This window comes from Myotis yumanensis, unplaced genomic scaffold, assembly GCF_028538775.1.
Source record: "Myotis yumanensis isolate MYYU_CA2020_CCGP unplaced genomic scaffold, mMyoYum1.0.hap1 SCAF_3, whole genome shotgun sequence".
NCBI lineage: Eukaryota > Metazoa > Chordata > Mammalia > Chiroptera > Vespertilionidae > Myotis > Myotis yumanensis.
In genome coordinates this window covers 177,003,215-177,022,909 of record NW_027223754.1, presented here as the reverse complement: position 1 = coordinate 177,022,909, position 19,695 = coordinate 177,003,215, and the positions used below count along the sequence as shown (strand labels likewise).

At 41.8% G+C, this 19,695-nt stretch overlaps 1 protein-coding gene across 1 annotated transcript in view; it reads right to left on the bottom strand.

Moving 5' to 3' along the window:
* Positions 1–15,976: 15,976 nt before the first annotated feature.
* Positions 15,977–19,695, bottom strand: part of OVCH1 (ovochymase 1) — a 32,156-nt gene continuing 28,437 nt past the window's right edge. The window contains 3 exon segments of the mRNA XM_070408818.1: positions 15,977–16,124; positions 16,978–17,113; positions 18,923–19,048. Of these exon segments, the coding sequence (XP_070264919.1) occupies positions 15,977–16,124; positions 16,978–17,113; positions 18,923–19,048 (410 nt within the window).

Here is a 19,695-nt window from a genome sequence, read left to right as displayed (position 1 = left end):
TGTAGGATTTTTAAGAAGATTAAGAGAGCTATAAATTCTTAGGATTATGCCTGAATAATGGTAAATACTCAATAACTATTAGATATTATTACACAGAACAAGTTTCATACATGGCTTCAATGATAATTCCATAAATATTTATAAAGAAGAATTATGATCCTCTGTCTTCTCTTTTCTCTAAGATAAACATATGCCCCGGTGTCCACACCCTGTAACATCCTGGTCATTTTGCTCTATGCATATGTTCTAGTTTGTCAATGAGCCTTAAAACTGATGCTTGACCATGAACAAAATAACCATTAAAACAGGGCAACAGCCCATATGATTGGAATTGGTGAATATTTGTGAGACTGAAGATGCCAGCTAGGTGGCAACACTAAATTTGACCATACAATAGAACTACAATTCCTTTTATTTTTTAATTCTTTACTAACACTGGTCTGGAAAGTTGTAATCATTTGACACCTCTGAAATTTTTATTTTGAACACCCACTTTCTAAATCACTACCTTCAATTCTATTAGTATTTCCCTGCTGTAATGACCATCTAGCCATTAATTCCATAACCTTTCTAAATCCATCAGCCTCTAAGTGGGAGAGTTCACTGTAAAATGAAGCAGGACACTGAGGCAACAGTTATATTTCTTGTTTGACTTTGTTTTAAATGATGGGCTATACTAGACCATATTTGAAACCGATGAGAATGATAGAAGAGATTGATGATGTGGGAGAGAGGATAACTAAAGGAAATGTGTGAGAAGCAACCTAATAACTCTCAAACTTATATTTTTAGCCTACACTTTTCCTGTAGCTCAGGAGTTCTACCTCTAGCTAACTATTGCCAACTCCATCTGGATATAGCATAGGATTAAAAATTTAACATGTCCCTAACTGATTTCTTCCAACCAATGCATTTTGCTCTCTAGTACTTCCCATCTCTAGAAATACCACCTCCAATATCTCATCCTTGACTTGCATGTTTAATTCCATATTCAAGCCATCAAGAATCCTACCAGTTCTGTTTCTAGATCTGTCCACTTCACTTGTCCCCTCTTGTTGCCATCCTCTTGTAAGGTAAGATAATCTATTATCTAAAACTAGTAATAGAGGGGAACCCAGGGAAGCACCCTGTCACAGCTGTGGGGCTTGGGAGACACCTGTGTGACACTCTCGGGGAGGCAGAGCTGCTGTATCCGAACTGGGCTGAGTGAAGTGACCTGAACTCACTGGTGTGAGTGAGACTAGACCTCCACAGTCGTGAGGCCTGGAAGACAGGGTGGATATTGGAAGGGTCTTCTGATGTCCCTGGTCTTTCTGGACTGCAGTGTGGCTTGCTTGGGCACGGTGAACAAGTGTCGGGTGGGCGGAGTGGAGTCAGTGGGGGACAGAGAAGTACCTGTGAGTTTGTATTTGCCACACTCCTGCCAGGGCTCACCTCCCCCCCCCCCCCCCCCCCCCCCCCCCCATCCCGCAGCCAGGTTTGCCTCAGGGTGAGAGGGCTTTGTTGAATCAGATACTACTATGCTGTAACATTTCCATACTATTTATTTGGGGAAGGGTTGGGGGTACAGCAGCCTGAAAGTTCAGCTACTTGGTATTGCCCGTCCTTTTAAGCGCACACTTCTGCTAAGGGGTGGTTTTTACTGCTGTTTGGTACATTTCGTCCTTGTCCGACTGTTGGGTTCCCAACCTGTCCTTAGAGTGAATTATGTTCATCCCAGGACAGAAGAATCAAAGGACAACCCAAAGTCCTGTGTGATCCAGTACCTCCTCTCACCATGTCTGAGCCACCATTCTAGACTCTCCTGTGCTACAGAGTGAAATTCTTGCTTTATGGTATTGGGAATGTGGGAATGTGATGACCTAAACGAAAACCCTTTCCCTTTACATTGAAATTCCATTTTCTCCTCTCCCTGAATTGAATTGACCTAAAGAGTTCATTTCCTTTGTATATTTTTAAGAAAATATTAAAAATAATCTGTCTAAAACTAGTAATAGAACTTTCTGCAGTGATGCAAAATTCTATATCAGTGTGTCCAGTATGGTAGTTAATCACTACATGTAGCAACTGAGCACATTTTATTTCATTTTAACAAATTTAAATTTAAATAGCAACACTGATTGGACAATGCAGGTCTAGACTACTACCATAGCTTCATAGCTGTTGATATAATCAACCCTGTTGTCCTAAAATCTATTCCTCCACAAAGCAGCCAGAACAGCCCTCAAATGTTGCCCTTGCTAAGTGTTCATGCTCAAAACGCTAGCGATATATCAATGAAGCAAAGAGACCAAGTACTGTTCTCAGGAAATTTTCATTCTGGTGGAGGGAGAAAGATTTTAGCCAAATAAATATATATTTGCCAAGTCATGGTAAATGCTAAGAAGAAAAAGTAGAAAGGGGCTGTTAGGATTATGGGATAGAAGAGGTGTTGGAGATGTATTGTTAAATAGTATTCTGTTTTCTTTATTATCTGTCTTCCTAAGGGAAGGTGGCAGTGATCATCTGACTTGTGTACCATTTTGTCTCCAATGTGCCTAACACATCAGGAAATGAATGAATTTAACCTGTAATTTAATATGGTGTTTAATAATTACTGATGTCTTACTTTCATGGAATAAATGGAGGAAGGGTGACCAGATGACCTTAATTTTGCTAATTTACTTTCATTAAAATATTGTAAAAGATTTGCAATGGAAAGAATTTGGCGGCTACCACTCCATTCACATTCTCATCAATAATTAAAAACTGCTGAATTCTACTTAGGTGAACAAAAAGATTTAGCAAGAAAAAATAACTAAGACTATGTAGAATTGTAGACAGCATGGTTCTGTATAAGGGATAGCCCTTCTAACTAGCTAAGAGAATAGCAATGGGGCTCTATGTCCAATAGTTTTAAAAAATCCTTATAGAAATTGCATGTTTCATTGAAATAAAATTATGTGAGGTATAAAATTTACATGAAATAAAATTGTATAAACTAGTAAACAAATGCTAGTTCCCTCATTTTTACACAGAATCATACAATCTAATTAAAGAAAAACAGTTGTCTCATTTGTAACCATTTGACATCTCTAAATGTTAGATTAATCAGAACTTTTAAAGAAGTTCAGGTTGGAGAGTACTAAAGAGTAAAAACAAGAAAAGCAGCCCCTGAAACCGGTGTGACATGATGCTCACAGCTAGAATGTGCTGTTCTCCCGGAAATAAACAATCTCACAGAACATCAACATCAGACAGGACTCTGCATCTATAATAAGGTGAGATGAAAACAAGGTCACTCGAAGCCACCAAAGTACCAAACAAATCTCCTCCCCCCTGTACTCCCCGTCCCCTGCTCCTTTTTCTCTGCTAAAATGAGGAAGTGCTACTCATTTATGGTTTTATTTTTACTCAAGTCAGGCCTCCCTGTAATTGAGATACCCAATCATAAAATTGCCTCACTTCCTGACAGCAACTAATCTAGAGCCAAGTCCACTGCTTTAGACTCTCTGCAAAACTACCCAATCAAAACCCAAATCCTATAGTAGACTCTTTCTAACACCCTCTAACTGAGACCTCCTGGTTTCCCATAGTGTATGTTCTCCCTCTCTGCAGTGAGTAACAAATCCAAATTTTTCAGCTACAGATATGTTCCATGGGTCTTTGACTCAAGGGCTTTAATGAGAGTTAAGAGTTGTAAGGTCTGTTGCTCTAGATATCTCTAATTAATCTTAAGGAGAACTAATAGCTTAAAATGTTCTATCTTCCCCTCCCCCATACTCTAATTGCCTTAGAAATCTTGATAGGTACCAAACTCACCAATAAGAAAGAGTTAGGTAATCTTGGAATTCTGAAGCAAATTGTTGAACATATTGGTGTTATAAATCCTGGAATATCACAGAAGAGGTCAAGGTCCTTGGAAAAGATTCTATCAAATATTCTCCTGTTGCCCTTTGTGACAGGTGATTTGTAAGAGTGTCCTGAGTGGCAGAACTGGGAGGAGACTGGGGAGGGGTGATCTAATATTGGATTACAAAGATCTTTGGAAAAGTTTTCCTCTGTGAGTCAGTCTCAGCACAGGATATCTAAGCATGATAGACACCATGTGGTCAATAAATTTGTAAAGATTATTCAATCTAATTAGCCTTTTCCTTTTTAATTTACCCTGGGTCTAAAAAATGGCCATTTTTATTGTGAGAATGAAACCTGAATAAGCAAATTTTTTAAAGAGTTACCTAAATATTCAGTTTAGAAAATAGAATATCTTAAAATATATTACCTCTTGAGAAAAAAACAAATTTGAATGCTCCTAATGGTAAAGGGAGGTAAAAATCACTGGACTTAAATCAAGAAGAGCTGGGATTAAAGGTCAAGATCCAGTGGGCACTGTTTCATACTCATCTTCAGCCTAGAGATGAGTGACATTCAATAGGTTTATCCTAAGACTTTTAGGACTTCCTTTTGCAAATACCACAAAAATATTCTATTTTCCCATCAATTCAGTAGGAAATAATTTCAATATAAAAAAAATGTGAGTAAAGAACAAGAAGAGCAGGTTGAGAAGTAGATCTGGGTGTTTGGTTAAACTAAATCTATGGGCAAATTATATGCACCTAAAATTCAGCTTGACAGCATGTGTAATTCAAATTATACACATTTATTAGGTAGAACAATCTGGGTCATTTTCAGGTAGTTGAAACCAGGATATTAAATTTCATAAGAGCCATGGCACTACTATACCAGAAAAGAGAATTAAGGAATTCAATCACATTTTGGGCCTACTCCAAATGTTCTAGGTATTATCCAACCTAAAATTAATGCCATCCAAAAGTTGATTTATTTAATCAATAATTGTAACTCTTTAGTTTCACTATGCAATGGTCCAGGGAAAAAGAGAGAGACAGAGAGACAGAGAGAAATACATACATAATCTAAAAGACATAAACTATATGCAAAGAACATCAATAAACAGACTTAAAATAGCTAGGAGGATTCCCATGAACAAAACAGATGTGTTACTTATCCATTAATTGGATAAGGTGCTACCTCCTTATCCTGCCCTGGGTGTCCATCACCCCCAAAGTTTAACACTAAGAAAATTCATACAAGTCCATATTTCACTATAAAGCAACTAAAATCAGGCCACAAATACCTGGAAGTTATTGACAGAAGTCAGAGTACCCTTTTTAATAAGGAGTGTTTAGCAACAAGGATATTTCTGATTCTATTTCCATCATATTAGGTAACCAAAACCAAGCTAATTGGATTCCTTACCACCTTTATTATTTTACCTTTATCATTAAATTTAACTTTTCCTCTCATGAAATCTAGAATAAGAGAATATTCAAGGTCAATACATCCAAGCAAACACTTTATATTTTTTATTCTTCTGATTATAAAAGTGAGAGCGGTAGGGGTCGTCAGCACCATGGTGTAGGGTGTAGGGACCTTTCCATCGTGACTCCAGGTGGTGCCTTTTGACGTAGACCCAATCTCCTGGTCTGTGCTGATGAGGAGTTGGGGTTGGGCCGGTCTCCTGGGTGGCGCCGAGGCGCAGCCAAATGTCCTCGTGCGCCCTCTGGAGCCCTCTCAAAGAAAGAGATAGTTCTTGCAGCAAGAAAGTCAGCTTTAAGGTTAGGAACCCTGTTTATTAGTTACAGCACTCTGCTTTCTTGCCTTTCTACCAGTTCCCTTTGTGGCAGAGCAGCAACCAGGCCTCTTTCAAGGGAGTGTGCTAGGAGGGGGATCAGCCCCTCCTTTTCTAGCAGCAACAGGTACCAAACCCTTTCAGTACATTTGACCAGCTTCATTCCCGCCCATCTTTACAGATTCCAAGGCCCATTGTCTTCCTTTAATCAGTACTGGCCTGTATTATCTAATTCAGCACAGGCAGGGGTAAGGGCCCATTAAATCTTTGCCTTGAGAAACTGTGAGCCCCACCCTTAAATGTCCCAATTAGACTAGAAAAGCCACAAATACCTTTTAAATCTACCCCAGAATTCCAAAATCCCAACCCAGCACAGAATATCACATAGCAAATCAAAGTTCCCAGCAAACAGACAGAGGTATTTACAAACATCAAATACACATTTATACTTACACCTTTTCAGTGAACAAGTATCTTTACAGTCTTGGGCTCTTGAGCTGATAACAGGAATATCGCCCAAGTCCCCTGATGGGGGCCTGACAGGAACAGATGTGGGGGCCTTTCCCACATCCCAGGACAGGATTCTTGACCTATGTCTCATTCAGATAGAAACGGTTTTCATCACAAACAAACAAACAAATCCAAAACCAGAAACCAAGAAAACCAAGGCCGGAAGTACCCTGTGATGTTTCAGGGGTACCAAGGAAGGAGAAGTTAGGCAGTGTCCAGCCCTTCTCACAATCCACCACCAGTGACCAGTTCCAGCTTACTGGCCTACCATCCATTCAAAATTTCTTTCCTCCCATCACACCAAAGCCATGCTTTTTAGTTAGTTAAAACTTTTAGCCTTAGGTGACATGTAAATAATTAACATTCCTCAGATTAACAATACATTCAAATTTAACAACAAGGATACATATTTAAGCAATAAGGACAGATCAATTTACAGAAGCAGAGACAGCATGCAATCCTAACCACAGCTGTGGGTATTATCTAGAACCTGGGTTAAACTTAGGCATATCCTGGGTCTCCTGAACACTGAGTTGCAAGTTAGCTGGAGCCCTCCCGACCCTGGGACAGCTGCACTGTCCCTCCCAGGCAAAGGAAAAATATGCCCTTGAAGATCAGCATGAAACCACAGTCTCTATCTGACTTTAGAAATTGGATTACTGCTATCAGTCCCTTTTAAAGACTTTGACATAACCTTTAATTGTCCTTAGTTTAAGGAAAGCAGGGTTTTCTAGATTTAAGAGATTAGCTTAAAAATAAATCCGCGAGACAAGCACACTTGCTGCCCCATAAAACTTCGCCTTAAAGCTCCATCCCTGACTAAATCAGAGGGAGGGGCCTTTGCTGTTTCAAGATGGCGGCCCACAGGGGAGCGGCAAACCATGCGGCCAACATGGCGGCGGCCAAGGCTTGCAGCCCAAAATGGTGGCTGTACCTATAAGCAAAAGCATTTAGTTACCACAATAGCACAATTTTTCCCAATTCAATCTGAACATTTCTTTGTCAGGTTCATCTCTGCCATTTTTAAGGACAAAACAGTCTCGGGTTTTTATTCTGTACACAGCAAAAGGTCAAGTTCAGCTCAAAACTATGCGCACTCGTTTTTAAACTGGCCTTTTCCCTTTACACGTGCACAGAAATCCCGGATGCATTTTAAAACTTTTACATTTAACTTCTGTGATCTAGCTGGGGCGATCTCCATGGGAAGGGCCTGGCTCCCGTCCAGAGTCGCCGCCGCCGCCGCCGGCCCCCCCGGGTGTCCGGCCCGCGGGCTCCGCGGGGGACTTTCCCCTGGACCCGACGCCGCCAGGGGCCTCGCTGCTACCACTTCCCGAAAGTGACTCACCGGCCTCGCCCCCCCCTCACTCCGCCCAGCTCCACTCGCTCGCCACAAGCCCGGGGGCCAATGCCCCTCCACTGCCGCCGCCGCCGCCGCCTCCGCCGAGCCCAAGCCGCCTGGGCCCATGGCGCGGCTGGGCTCCGGGGCAAGGGCTGCGCTCGCCACGCACCGCGCTCCTGCACACCTGCCCCCGGGCGCCCGGCGCCCTGACTGCGCTGCAAGCCAGCCTCAGCTTCCCCATCCAGGCAGCTCCCGGGCGGGCAGGCGCATCCTCTCCTGTGGCCCGAGGCACAGTGATCCCTGCTCACCTTCCCTGCCCTGGAGGTGCACGGGCGGGCAGTGGGCAAGGAGCGAGCGGCAAGCGGAGACGAGCAGGGACCCCTCCCCTGCCTCTACACTCACATACTTTCACCAGACATTCATTCAGAGTTTAAACAATCCATTCAATTCCTAACAACTTCCCAACTCCTGAGGGAGCTCTAAAGCCTCCCCCAATCTCCTTGAAATGATCAATCACAATACCCAAAGGAGCAGTCTGAGTCCGTCCCATAACATCCGTCCAGTAAGTCCACAGAAAACAGAAAAACACAGACACAGACAAACAGGGCCCCAAAGAACAGCCTTCCAACTCCATGGAAGCAACTAGACGATGGCGTTACGCCAAACTGGCGGGAGCGACCCACCTCGTCTCAGATTCCTGAGGGGAATACACATCCCTCGTGAGGAGAATACACATTCCTCGTGAGGAGCAGAACGTCTTCTAACTCTCCCCGGCCTGTGGTCTTTCACGGCGCGTCCGCCTAGACCCCTCAGGCACAGATTCCAGAAGTGAGCTCACACAGGACAGATAAAGAACAAGTCCCTGAACAGAGGCCGTAGAAAACTGCCTAGGAATGCTTCTCTTCTACCTTTTTTAAAAGATAGGCCAGATTCGAACCCTTAGCCAGTCCGAGTTATGATGGTGAGTACCATCTAGAAGCCATTCCTCCAGATACAGGACAATTCCCTTACAGATTTCACACAGAACAGAATACACAACACACAGACACTTACCGTGGCGGCCAAGCAGACTCTACAGATTGGGGGGTCCCTACATGGTCTTGGGAACCCCGGGCGAGCCCCCAAATGTTATGCCCAGATTTCAGGATCCCCAAGAAACCAACATCAGGGAGCCAGCCAGTCCGATGCAAAAGCATAAGAGTCTGTATTTCAAGCTAGCTTGAGCTCCCCGTCCAACAGACTCACCGAGTGGCCAAGAGATAGAACCCCGCATAGAGATGGGTTTTATGGGGTGGGGGGGGTTGGAGTAAGGGGAGGAGAAAGGACTGTGCTCCGCCGATTGGCCAGGAGCAAGTCGGTGTCTTGTTCCTGGGTGTGGCTAGCAGAGGCTTAGACTTCTGGGAGGAAGCTCCTTGCCAAACACGTGGCTGCCCCAAAATGGAGGACACAGGATAAGATGAAGGGCATAGTCCTCGCCCTTTCAGCCTTACAGAACTGGCGTGCCTTAGACCTTCTGACTGCAGAAAGAGGAAGAACCTGCATATTCCTTCAGGAGGAATGCTGCTACTACATCAAGGAGTCCGGAGTAGTGGAGCAAAACGTGCAGACCCTGACTAAGCTGAGTGAAGAACTACATGCAAGACACTCCTGGGAAAACTCTCTTTTCGGCTGGTTCCAAAGCCCCTTAGCTACCTGGGTCCTACCCATGATAGGGCCCCTGATTCTCATCTGTGTCTTTTTTCTCCTAGCCCCCTGCCTCCTCAAGTTCATCTGCTCCCGGATCACGGAGATGTCATGGGTGACTTTGAATCAGCTCCTGCTCCATTCCTACACTCAGCTGCCCTCTGACCTGCATCTGCCTGACCCTGGCCTTTAAAACCCACCCTCCTCGTCGTCCCTGGTCAGCTGGAAGTAGTCAGAATGAACTTGTGCCCCCTATCACTAAAAGGCCGGGATGTTAGGTCAGAGGGAGCCCAGGATTGGATGCATGCAGATGTGTGACGAGATAATGGACCCTCCCTGGAATTCCTAACAGGTCAGCATGCCAGACAGATACCGGCTCCTCCCTGGAATCCACAACGACCCCCACACAGATACTGACTCCTTCCTGAATACCTTGATGACCCCCATGGCGGGAACTTCCTCAGCTCATGCCCCCCGCCCCTCACTAAACACCTGTGTAAAAGAAGTGCCCCCCCTCCCTGTTGGCGCGAATTCACTGGTCCTGCCTTTGGGGCTCATGGGTTTTGCCCGGGGACGCAGATTAAACTTTCTCCTCTCTGACTGGCTTGATTCTCTGTTTCCTACACCTCCTCCTGAGCCACCTTACACTTACTATGTAAAATTTTTTCTCAATTCTGTTTAACAAGGCTAAATATTTTTTCTCATATGTCTTATTTGTCTATAAATTGCTCACATAGGTTACTTACTCATTTTTCTATTAGGGTATTATCTACAAAAATAGTGATTCTGAATTGTATTTAAAAATTAATTGGTTAAAGTCGTATTTGTTGTACTTATTTTTTTAAAAATTACATTAGAGATTCTCTTAGTTAAAAAAATAAATGTGTGCTTTATACTTGTTAAGTCAAGTTGTGGTCCATTACAAAGGTCATAGTCATGGATATCATAAGGTTGATGATTTAAATCTGCTTCCTATGATAAACCATTTTAACTTTGATCAAACATGGTATTTTCTGAAACAAACATTCTAACACAGGTGGTACGCTATAATATTCACAATTTCAAGGTTTTGAGTCAATAAAGAACTATTAAGGTGTTTTGCTATTATAGGAAAACTGTCCATTTTGGTAAACCGAAGTCCAGAGAATTAATTTCATTGTGACAAGATACAAAATAAGAAGAGATTTAATTTAGATTGTATAGTAACTGATATGCAAACATTCACTAACTCTTCTTATCTATTAAAAGAGGCTAATGGTTAATCCAGTACTTTTTATTCTCAAAATCACTTGGGTCAATAGTTTGTTATTCTCTAGGAAAATGAACAAAAGTCAAAAGCTTTGGCGACTGTTTTTAACTTGAAATTTAATCAAGGCCGAGTCAAAGATATTGGACCTATAAATTTATTTTTATAGATTTGAGTTTTTCTAATACTGATTTAAACATTCTCTATGTTAATTGCCTTAACCCTTTCCCAGAGTTGTTGAAAATCCCATTTATTTTTTTTTTAGATTTTGCTTTGGTTAGAGCAGAAAAGGTTTTAATTATATAGAAATTTATTGATAATTTTCCATTTTCTTTCATTGGTGGAAGGTCCTTTTCCATCTATAGCTAAAATAATTACCTATTTTTCTACTTTTAATGTCTTAAGAAAAATGTTTAACTCTTTAATCAGCTATTCTATGATATGATGCAGAATAAAATTTGTTTTCCTCTCTGAATTGTAATGTCAAATTTATCATATAAATGCCTGTATTTCTGATTTTCCTTCTGGTCCACTTATATGTGTCTCTTCTTGGACTAGCTCTACTCTGTTTCAATTATCATTGTATTAAAATATATTTTAATATCTGATAATTTGCTTCATCACCTGGTCTTTTTCCCCGCAAAGCATTTTCAGCTCATGTATTTATTTGTTTATTTATTTATTTAGTTTTATATATCTTTATTGATTTCAGAGAGGAAGGGAGAGGGAGAGAGAGAGCGATAAAAACATGGTGAGAGAGAGAATCATTGATCGGCTGCCTCCTGCATGCCCCCCACTGGGGATTGAGCCCACAACCTGGGCATGTGCCCTTGGCCGGAATTGAACCTCAGATCCTTCAGTCCACAGGCCGACACTCTATCCACTGAGCCAAACCAGTTAGGGCTCGTGTATTTACTTTAAGGAAAAACTTTAGAGTTATCAAGTTCTTCCTTACTCTCTGAAAAAGAAGTCCCATTAGAATTGTGTGGGAAATCCTATCTAATAAAAAAGGAAATATGCAAATTGACTGTCACACCGCCACAAAGATGGCTGCACCAACAGCAGAGGCCGAGTTCCTGTAATGAGCCTTAATGAGCAATCAGCAGGGACCAGAGGCTGCGTGGCTCTGTGCTGAGGCAGGGGACCCCCGCCCAGTGGGGCTTGACAGGGGACCTCAGGCCATGACCCCCTCCCAGCGGGGCTTGATGGGGGATCTCAGGCTGTGTCCCCACCTAGTGGGGCTTGACGGGGGACCTCAGGCTGTGCCACCCACCCTGGCACTGGGCCAAGGGACTTCAGGCCATGCCCCTCACCCTGGCACCAGGTCAGGGGACCTGAGGATGTGCTGGGGGACCTGAGGCTGTGCTCCCTGCCTGTCATGCACCGGGGGACCTGAGGCTGCACCCCCCCCTCCCCCCGCCTGGCGCCGGGCCAGGGGACCTGAGGCTGCACCACCCACCCAGCAGGGCTCGACAAGGGTGGGGCCCACTGGGTCTGCATCTCGCCCAGCGGGGTGGGGCCGGTTGAGTCTGGGTTTCGTGTGATTTTGAGGTGCTGCAGGTGGGTGGGGACTTGACTCTGAGTCCCACAGCACACCCCAGACTCTGACAGGAGGAAGATTTTCATATACATTTTACTAATTTTCTTTCATCTCTGACACTTCTATTATAGAGAAAGGGCAAATAGCAATATTAAAATATTTCCTCTAATTAATCCCCTTTTAATGTGCATGAATTTTGTGCACGGGGCCAGTAGTATACTATATTTGTAAATTAATTTGGAATGAATTAATGTTCATTCTGTCTTCCAGTATTAGAACATATTACTTTTTTCTATTCAGATCTGTTTGTGTGTGCGTGCCTGTGTGTCGGTGTGTATATGTGTCTGTGTATAAAGTTTTACATTTGATGATACGTCTCATATAGCATTTTATGGTTATTCCTAGCTTCATGGTTTTTATTGTTAACCATAATGGAAATGATTTTTCCATTATATCTGTTAACTAATTTTTACTGACATGGTTTTAAAGATATAATTGCTATATGATTAATTTACATCTAGATTTCTTAATATGACCTAGTTATATGATGCATAATATATTTTTCAATATTAAAAAACTATCCTTGCATTCTAGGGATAAGTCATAATACTTGGTCATGCTAAATATTCATTGAATAATCTACTGACTTCAAGCATTAAGTTAGCACCTAGAGTTTGTAAACTTTATTTGCAAAAATTGAAATAGAGTCATTAAAACTTTTGGGGGTGGAGATAGGAAGTAGTACATATGTTTTAAGAACTAATTCTAAGTAAAGATGAACAGGTGTATAGTTCATTAACATTATATGTTATAACTGATATAGCTAATGTAAGTTTCCCCCTTTTTCTGTATTTCTTTGTTCTTCCAAACTGTGTACACTCAGACACCCCACCCAGGGAAAGACAATAGGGAAAATAACAGTCTAATCTTTTCTTCCAAGCAGCACAGTTTAAAGAATAGAAAGGGGAATGTGTTTTTTTTAATTTAAACACAGAAAAAGTTTAGTTTCTTTTGTATTAATTAATAGGGCCTCATTAAAGTCTCAAAATCACCCTATGAGGCAATATAAGTGACAGGTATTCTGTAAGGCAAGAAAGGAAGAAGCACAGATAGTTTCCAATGATACTGGGCCCAGATCCTGCATTCTCCTCACAAGAAGCTATGAAGCGTTTGACGCAAAACTGGCTCAGAAACCAGGAAGCTCCATGTTTATTGACATTCCCTTAAGTAGAAACACAAAGCTTGTCATTGTGCCTATTTCTGGAATGGTAACGTGTAAGTCCAAAGAAAAAAAGAACAGTGGTTTAACAATTGGCTGATTTATCAACTCTGGCACGACCCTGGGTTGTTTTTCCTTTTTAGGAAGTCAAAGGCCAGTGAAATGCCATATATCCTCTCCCTCTGGGCAGTCAACTTATTTCAGTAGGCATGCATATTGTTGACTAGGAAAACTGGGAGTTTATAGTGCACCTGTCACTGAACTACTGTGTGGTAGAACTGATATTTGAAACTGGGACCATCAGATCCCAACACATCAGGTACTGTTGGTCTGCCAGCCTAAACCCTGTTTCTATTTAATGTCTTTTCCTACATTGTTTTGCCTAATTGATATTATAGGCTCAATGGTCTTGTATTACTATTGTCTAAAACTGCCTTATCCATCCTTTGTTTTTTGGTATTTCTGGGCAAATTTAATCTAAGTATGACCCAAGTAAGCATCATATGGTTGGTTTTGTTTGCAACTTAATTTGAGAGAATATTTGATTAATCTCAATCATAAATTAAAAAAATATAGTAACAGTAAGGTTTTTCAACATCATTATGAGATGAATTTACATCACACACTGAATATAAAACAATGTTTCATAAAAGAAAATACAGAGGAGAATCGAAGTTGGTGGTATAGGTAAACACCAGAGACTGCTGCCGCAAAAAACCACTTCAAAAATACAACTAAAAGACGGAACGGACATCAACCAGAACCACAGGAAGGCTGGCTGAGGAGAGACTCTTCAACTAGAAGCAAAGACAACAGCATTACGAGGCTCAGAGGAGGCGCAGTGTGGAAAATTTAAAGGTACGGAGGTGCGCCGAAACCGGTTTGGCTCAGTGGATAGAGCATCGGCCTGCGGACTGAAAGGTCCCAGGTTCGATTCCGGTCAAGGGCATGTACCTGGGTTGTGGGCACATCCCCAGTGGGAGATGTGCAGGAGGCAGCTGATCGATGTTTCTCTCCCATCGATGTTTCTAACTCTCTATCTCTCTCTCTTCCTCTCTGTAAAAAATCAATAAAATATATTAAAAAAAAAAAAAGGTACGGAGGTGCGAGAGCAAAGCGGGCTGGTGGCTGAGGGCGCGGTTGTCTTTTTCAATCAGGAGGGAGTCTCAGACTCTGAGCTCCAGATCTGGGCGAGTCTCTAGGGACCCAGACTCAAATGGGAGAAGCGGGACTGTCTGGCTACGGTCCCTCCGAGGTTTGCAGCGGTTGCTGGGACAGAGAAGCAGAGCCCCTGGGGACGGACTGAGAGCAGCCATAACTGCTCCCTCCGCCAGCCCTGTTGAGCCTGCCCCGCCCCGCCCAAGCCCTGCGCAGAGCCATTTGCCGGATCGCCTCAGGCAAAGGCTAGATTAGCACCTCCCCAGAGGACAGAAGTTTTCCACACAGCTGATTCTCACAGCCAGTCAGCCTGGTGGTCAAATCCCTCAGTATTAACTAAAAAAATCAAGGCTTATCTACTACAAGACTGCGCACAAAGACCACAAGGGGGTGCACCAAGAAAGCATAAAAGATGTGGAGACAAAAAACATGACAGAAATGGAGGATATGGAGCTAAAAAAAGCAATTTTGAGGGCTTGCAATAAACTTGAGCAGAGCCTCATGAAAACTAATGAGACCCTTGATGCTATGATAAAGAAACTAGAAATTAAGCATATACGGACTGAAATAGAGAATATTATACCCAATAGCAGACCAGAGGAGCACAAGAATCAAACCAAAGATTTGAAATGCGAAGAAGCAAAAAACACCCAACTGGAAAAGCAAAATGAAAAAAGAATCCGAAAGTGTGAAGATAGTGTAAGGAGCCTCTGGGACAGCTTCAAGCGCACTAATATCAGAATTATAGGAGTGCCAGAAGATGAGAGACAGCAAGATATTGAAAACCTATTTGAAGAAATAATGGCAGAAAACTTCCCCCACCTGGTGAAAGAAATGGACTTACAGGTCCAAGAAGTGCAGAGAACCCCAAACAAAAGGAATCCAAAGAGGACCACACCAAGACACATCATCATTAAAATGCCAAGAGCAAAAGACAAAGAGAGAATCTTAAAAGCAGCAAGAGAAAGAGACTCAATTACCTACAAGGGAATACCCATACGACTGTCAGCTGATTTCTCAACAGAAACTTTGCAGGCCAGAAGGGAATGGCAAGAAATATTCAAAGTGATGAATACCAAGAACCTACAACCAAGATTACTTTATCCAGCAAAGCTATCATTCAGAATTGAAGGTCAGATAAAGAGCTTCACAGATAAGGAAAAGCTAAAGGAGTTCATCACCACCAAACCAGTATTATATGAAATGCTGAAAGGTATCCTTTAAGAAGAGGAAGAAGAAAAAGGTAAAGATACAAATTATGAACAACAAATACACATCTATCAACAAGTGAATCTAAGAATCAAGTGAATAAATAATCTGATGTACAGAATGAACTGGTGATTATAATGAATCAGGGACATAGAACGGGAATGGACTGACTATTCTTGGGGCGGGGGGGGAAAGGGGAGTGGGAGATGCGGGAAGAGGCTGGACAAAAATCGTGCACCTATGGATGAGGACAGTGGGTGGGGAGTGAGGGTGGAGGGTGGGGTGGGAACTGGAAGGAGGGGAGTTATTGGGGGGAGGGGGAAGAGGAACAAATGTAATCTGAACAATAAAGATTTAATTAAAAAAAAAGATTAGAAATAAACAAACTTAACCTTTCTTTTGAAAAAAAAAGAAAATACAAAAACACAGTTTCTCATGGGAGATTAGTTACCTATTAATTTTTTGCCTAATCCAAATCCTTCATAAACCCACAGGTGACCCTGACAGGCCAAGGGTGCTGGCTTCATCTGGAAGTTGGTAATATCTAGGCAAATGAAGTGATTTAAAGGGGCTAATAACCTCCAGTGGCAGCTATGGCACAGATGGAAGAATAACAGAAATGATTTCCGAACAGCATGTACTGTTATTTACTTTGTTCAGAATTTAATGCATCACTGTTATTGACTTAGCATGCCTTCATTTTTATATCTGCTCCTTTGTGCTTGAGTGAGAGGAAGATTTCTACTTTAATTTACAACAATGAAAAAATATTCTCTAATACTTAATGAGTCAAAATGCTTAAGTAAATTCACCAATCATGGGAAGTGGTTGGTGAGTCATGTAAGGTACTCAAAATTCTGACTGGCAAATCTGTAAGAGTTAAGGACAAACTCTTGCCTAAATTTTCCCCAAACTCCCCCAAATCATATGTATTTACTTAGGATTGATATTATGTAAATCTTCACTTTTCATTTATCCCTTTAAGTTTTTACTTATGTACTTTATTATTATTTTTATTATTAATTTTTTTAATAGGCAAAGGGTCGGGGGGAAGAGGACTCACTTATCCTTTAAATTTATCTGTTGTCTAATTCGAGGAAAGTTCTATTGCCATCATGGCAATATTTAGAAACAATTACTGAGTACCTACTAAGTGCCAGAAGATTCTACACACATTATTTTAATCTCTAAAACTCTTTGATAGAGATTTAAATTTTCACATTGCCTGATAAGTTATCTCTTTTGTTGAAAAAGTACAATTTACCAACAGGTGTAATCTTACAATCAGCTTTTGCATATTAAAGGCCAAGATCAGGGATTATCTAAAAGTGTATTCTTTAAGGAAACAAGGTGAAAAATAAATTTTAGGCAAATACTAAGTGTTGCCACCTGTCAAGTAACCATTCACATACTTCTTTCATCAAAATAAACATTCCTGTCTCACCTCATAGTGGTTCTGTGAAAATATCTTGAAATCTGTATGATTCCTGCTGGTTTGGTTAGAATAACATCATTACAAGTGGCCACATGCTCTTGGTTTGAACTCTGACGAAGTCTGGTTACTTTACTGACTTTTGGACCTAGAAATAAAGAGAGAAAAGGGAATGAGTATAAAACCAATTTTAAAGAGGCTTTGCTATATGCCCTTTCAGATCAAAGCTGCCAGCTTTCTTCTCTAATTGTTATAGAAAAAAGTTAACAGGAAGTGGTTAGTGTCACTGAGAAGTCTCTAACTGAAACATACAGAAAACCAGCACCTCTCTCAGGATGATATTTGGCACAGCCCAGGGTCTATGTGGGATAAATGCAGATAATGCTGGTTCCATGCAAAGTTCCATCTGAAAGCAATCCCATATAATAAAAGAGTAATATGGAAATTGACCAAATGGCTGAACAACCAGTCACTATGATGTGCACTGACCACCAGGGGGCAGACGCTCAATGCAGGAGCTGCCCCCTGGTGGTCAGTGCGCTCCCACAGGGGGAGCACCACTCAGCCAGAAGCCAGCTCATAGCTGGCGAGCTCAGCAGCAGTGGCAGGAGCCTCTCCTACCTCTGCTGCAGGCAGGCGGTAAGGAGCGAGGGGTCCCGGACTGCGAGAGCCCCAGACTACAAGAGGGATGTTTGACTGCCAGCTTAGGCCCAATCCCTGAGGGGTCCCAGACTGCAAGAGGGTGCAGGCCTGGCTAGGAACTCCCTCCCAGTGCATGAATCTCCTGCACCGGGCCTCTAGTATTCTTAATATAGTTCTTGGGGAAAAAAGTTTCAGATGGTATGCATGCTTTTCTTTATTACTCACCTCATTGTTTCTCAAATATATCTGCACTGCTTTTTGGTGCCAAGAAGAGAAACAAGATTTCAGTTATCTATGCTCATAAAGAGTCGAAAATCTTCACCAATTACATGTTCTAAAAAGTAACCTGTTAACTCTGAATTGCATAGCATCTAATATTTGTGTAGTTTGTTTTCAAAACTCATTCTAACCTTTTATTATTATAACAAGAGGCCTGGTGCACGAATTTGTGCACCAGTGGGGTCCCTCGGCCTGGCCTGTGGAAGCAGGCCGAAACTGGCTCTCTGACATCCCCTAAGGGGTCCCGGATTGCGAGAGGGTGAAGGCCAAGCCAAGGGACCCCACCGGTGCACGACTGGAGTCAGGGAAGGATGCGGGAGGTTGGCAGCCAGGGAGGGGTCACAGGAGGACTCCAGGATGTGTCCAGCTTGGCTCGCTCAGTCCTGATCGGCTGAACCCCAGCAGCAAACTAACCTACCGATCAGATCATCTGCCCCTGGTGGTCAGTGCATGTCATAGTGACTGGTCGACAAGTTGACTGTCTTCCCCCTGATGGTCAGTGCATGTCATAGCAACTGGTCAACCAATCAATTGTCTGCCCCCTGGTGCACATCATAGAGAGCAGTTGAGTGGCCTTAGCATATCATTAGCATATTACGCTTTGATTGGTTGAACAGAAGACCGAATGACCAGACACTTAGCATATTAGGCTTTAATTATATAGGATATCACTATAAAGAAAACTCTGATACAGTGTAACAACCTGCCCAGAGCTAATCAGCCAGCTAAGATTTTGAATACAGAACTATCACAAGAATTACCACTGCAGAAAAGGCTCTCTGTGGTGTAGAATCATAATCACGGTCAAAAATTTTATTTTGCAACCAATGTGTTCTAGCTATGTCCAGAAATCACAATTCTGGATGATTTACAAGTCAATTAAGTTATCCACTGAGCAGTTTCCTTTTGGACCAAACATAAACTCATTTCCCACAGAAACACAATTTTTTACAAAACAATGTATAAGATTTGAATATTCCTAAAAAGAAAAACAATGAATTTTAACTTCATAACTTTACAAAATGATCAGACGTACCTTGGACTCTAATGATAATATAACTTATGCCGAAAGCATCTTGTACAAGGGAGCAAAATGCCATCCTCACCAGTGGTTCAGGGCTCATGAAAATCATTGGGTAAAGCCTTCTTGCACATACTTCACCTACGTTAAAAAAAATAAAATCTAGTGAAAAACCAGAACTCAAGTTTTTTTTTTTTTGTTTGTTTGTTTGTTTTTTGTAGTTTTCCTATTTTAGGCACTGGAATTATTTATTTTCATGTATTATTTATCTTTGTTGAAATATATCTGACATGCAACATGGTATAAATTTAAGGTATACAACATGTTATTGGATATATTTATATATTGTAATATTATTGCAATTGTAGCAATCGTTAGCACCTCTATCACCTCACATCATTACTTCTCCTTTTGTAATGGGAATAATTAAGACCTAGTCCCTCAGTAACTTTGCTGATTATAATACAATACTGTTGTCTATATTCACTGCACTGTGCATTATTAGATCTCTGGGACTTATTTGTCTGTTGTTGTAAGTGTGTACCCATGAGGTAGGAATTCATTCCACTTTGCAAAACGTGGAGACTGGGTTCCAGAACTCAAGTGACTTATCCAAAGTCACAGACTGGAGGGCTGGGGAGACAGGGTCCATGAATCCAATACCCATCATAGCCCATGTCACATTGCTCCCTGAAGGACAGTAGGAAGTAAATTATTTTACCTTTAAAATTATGTTGACATGCCATTTATTTCTCCTAGAAAATTAACCTACTTATTAAAAATATCTC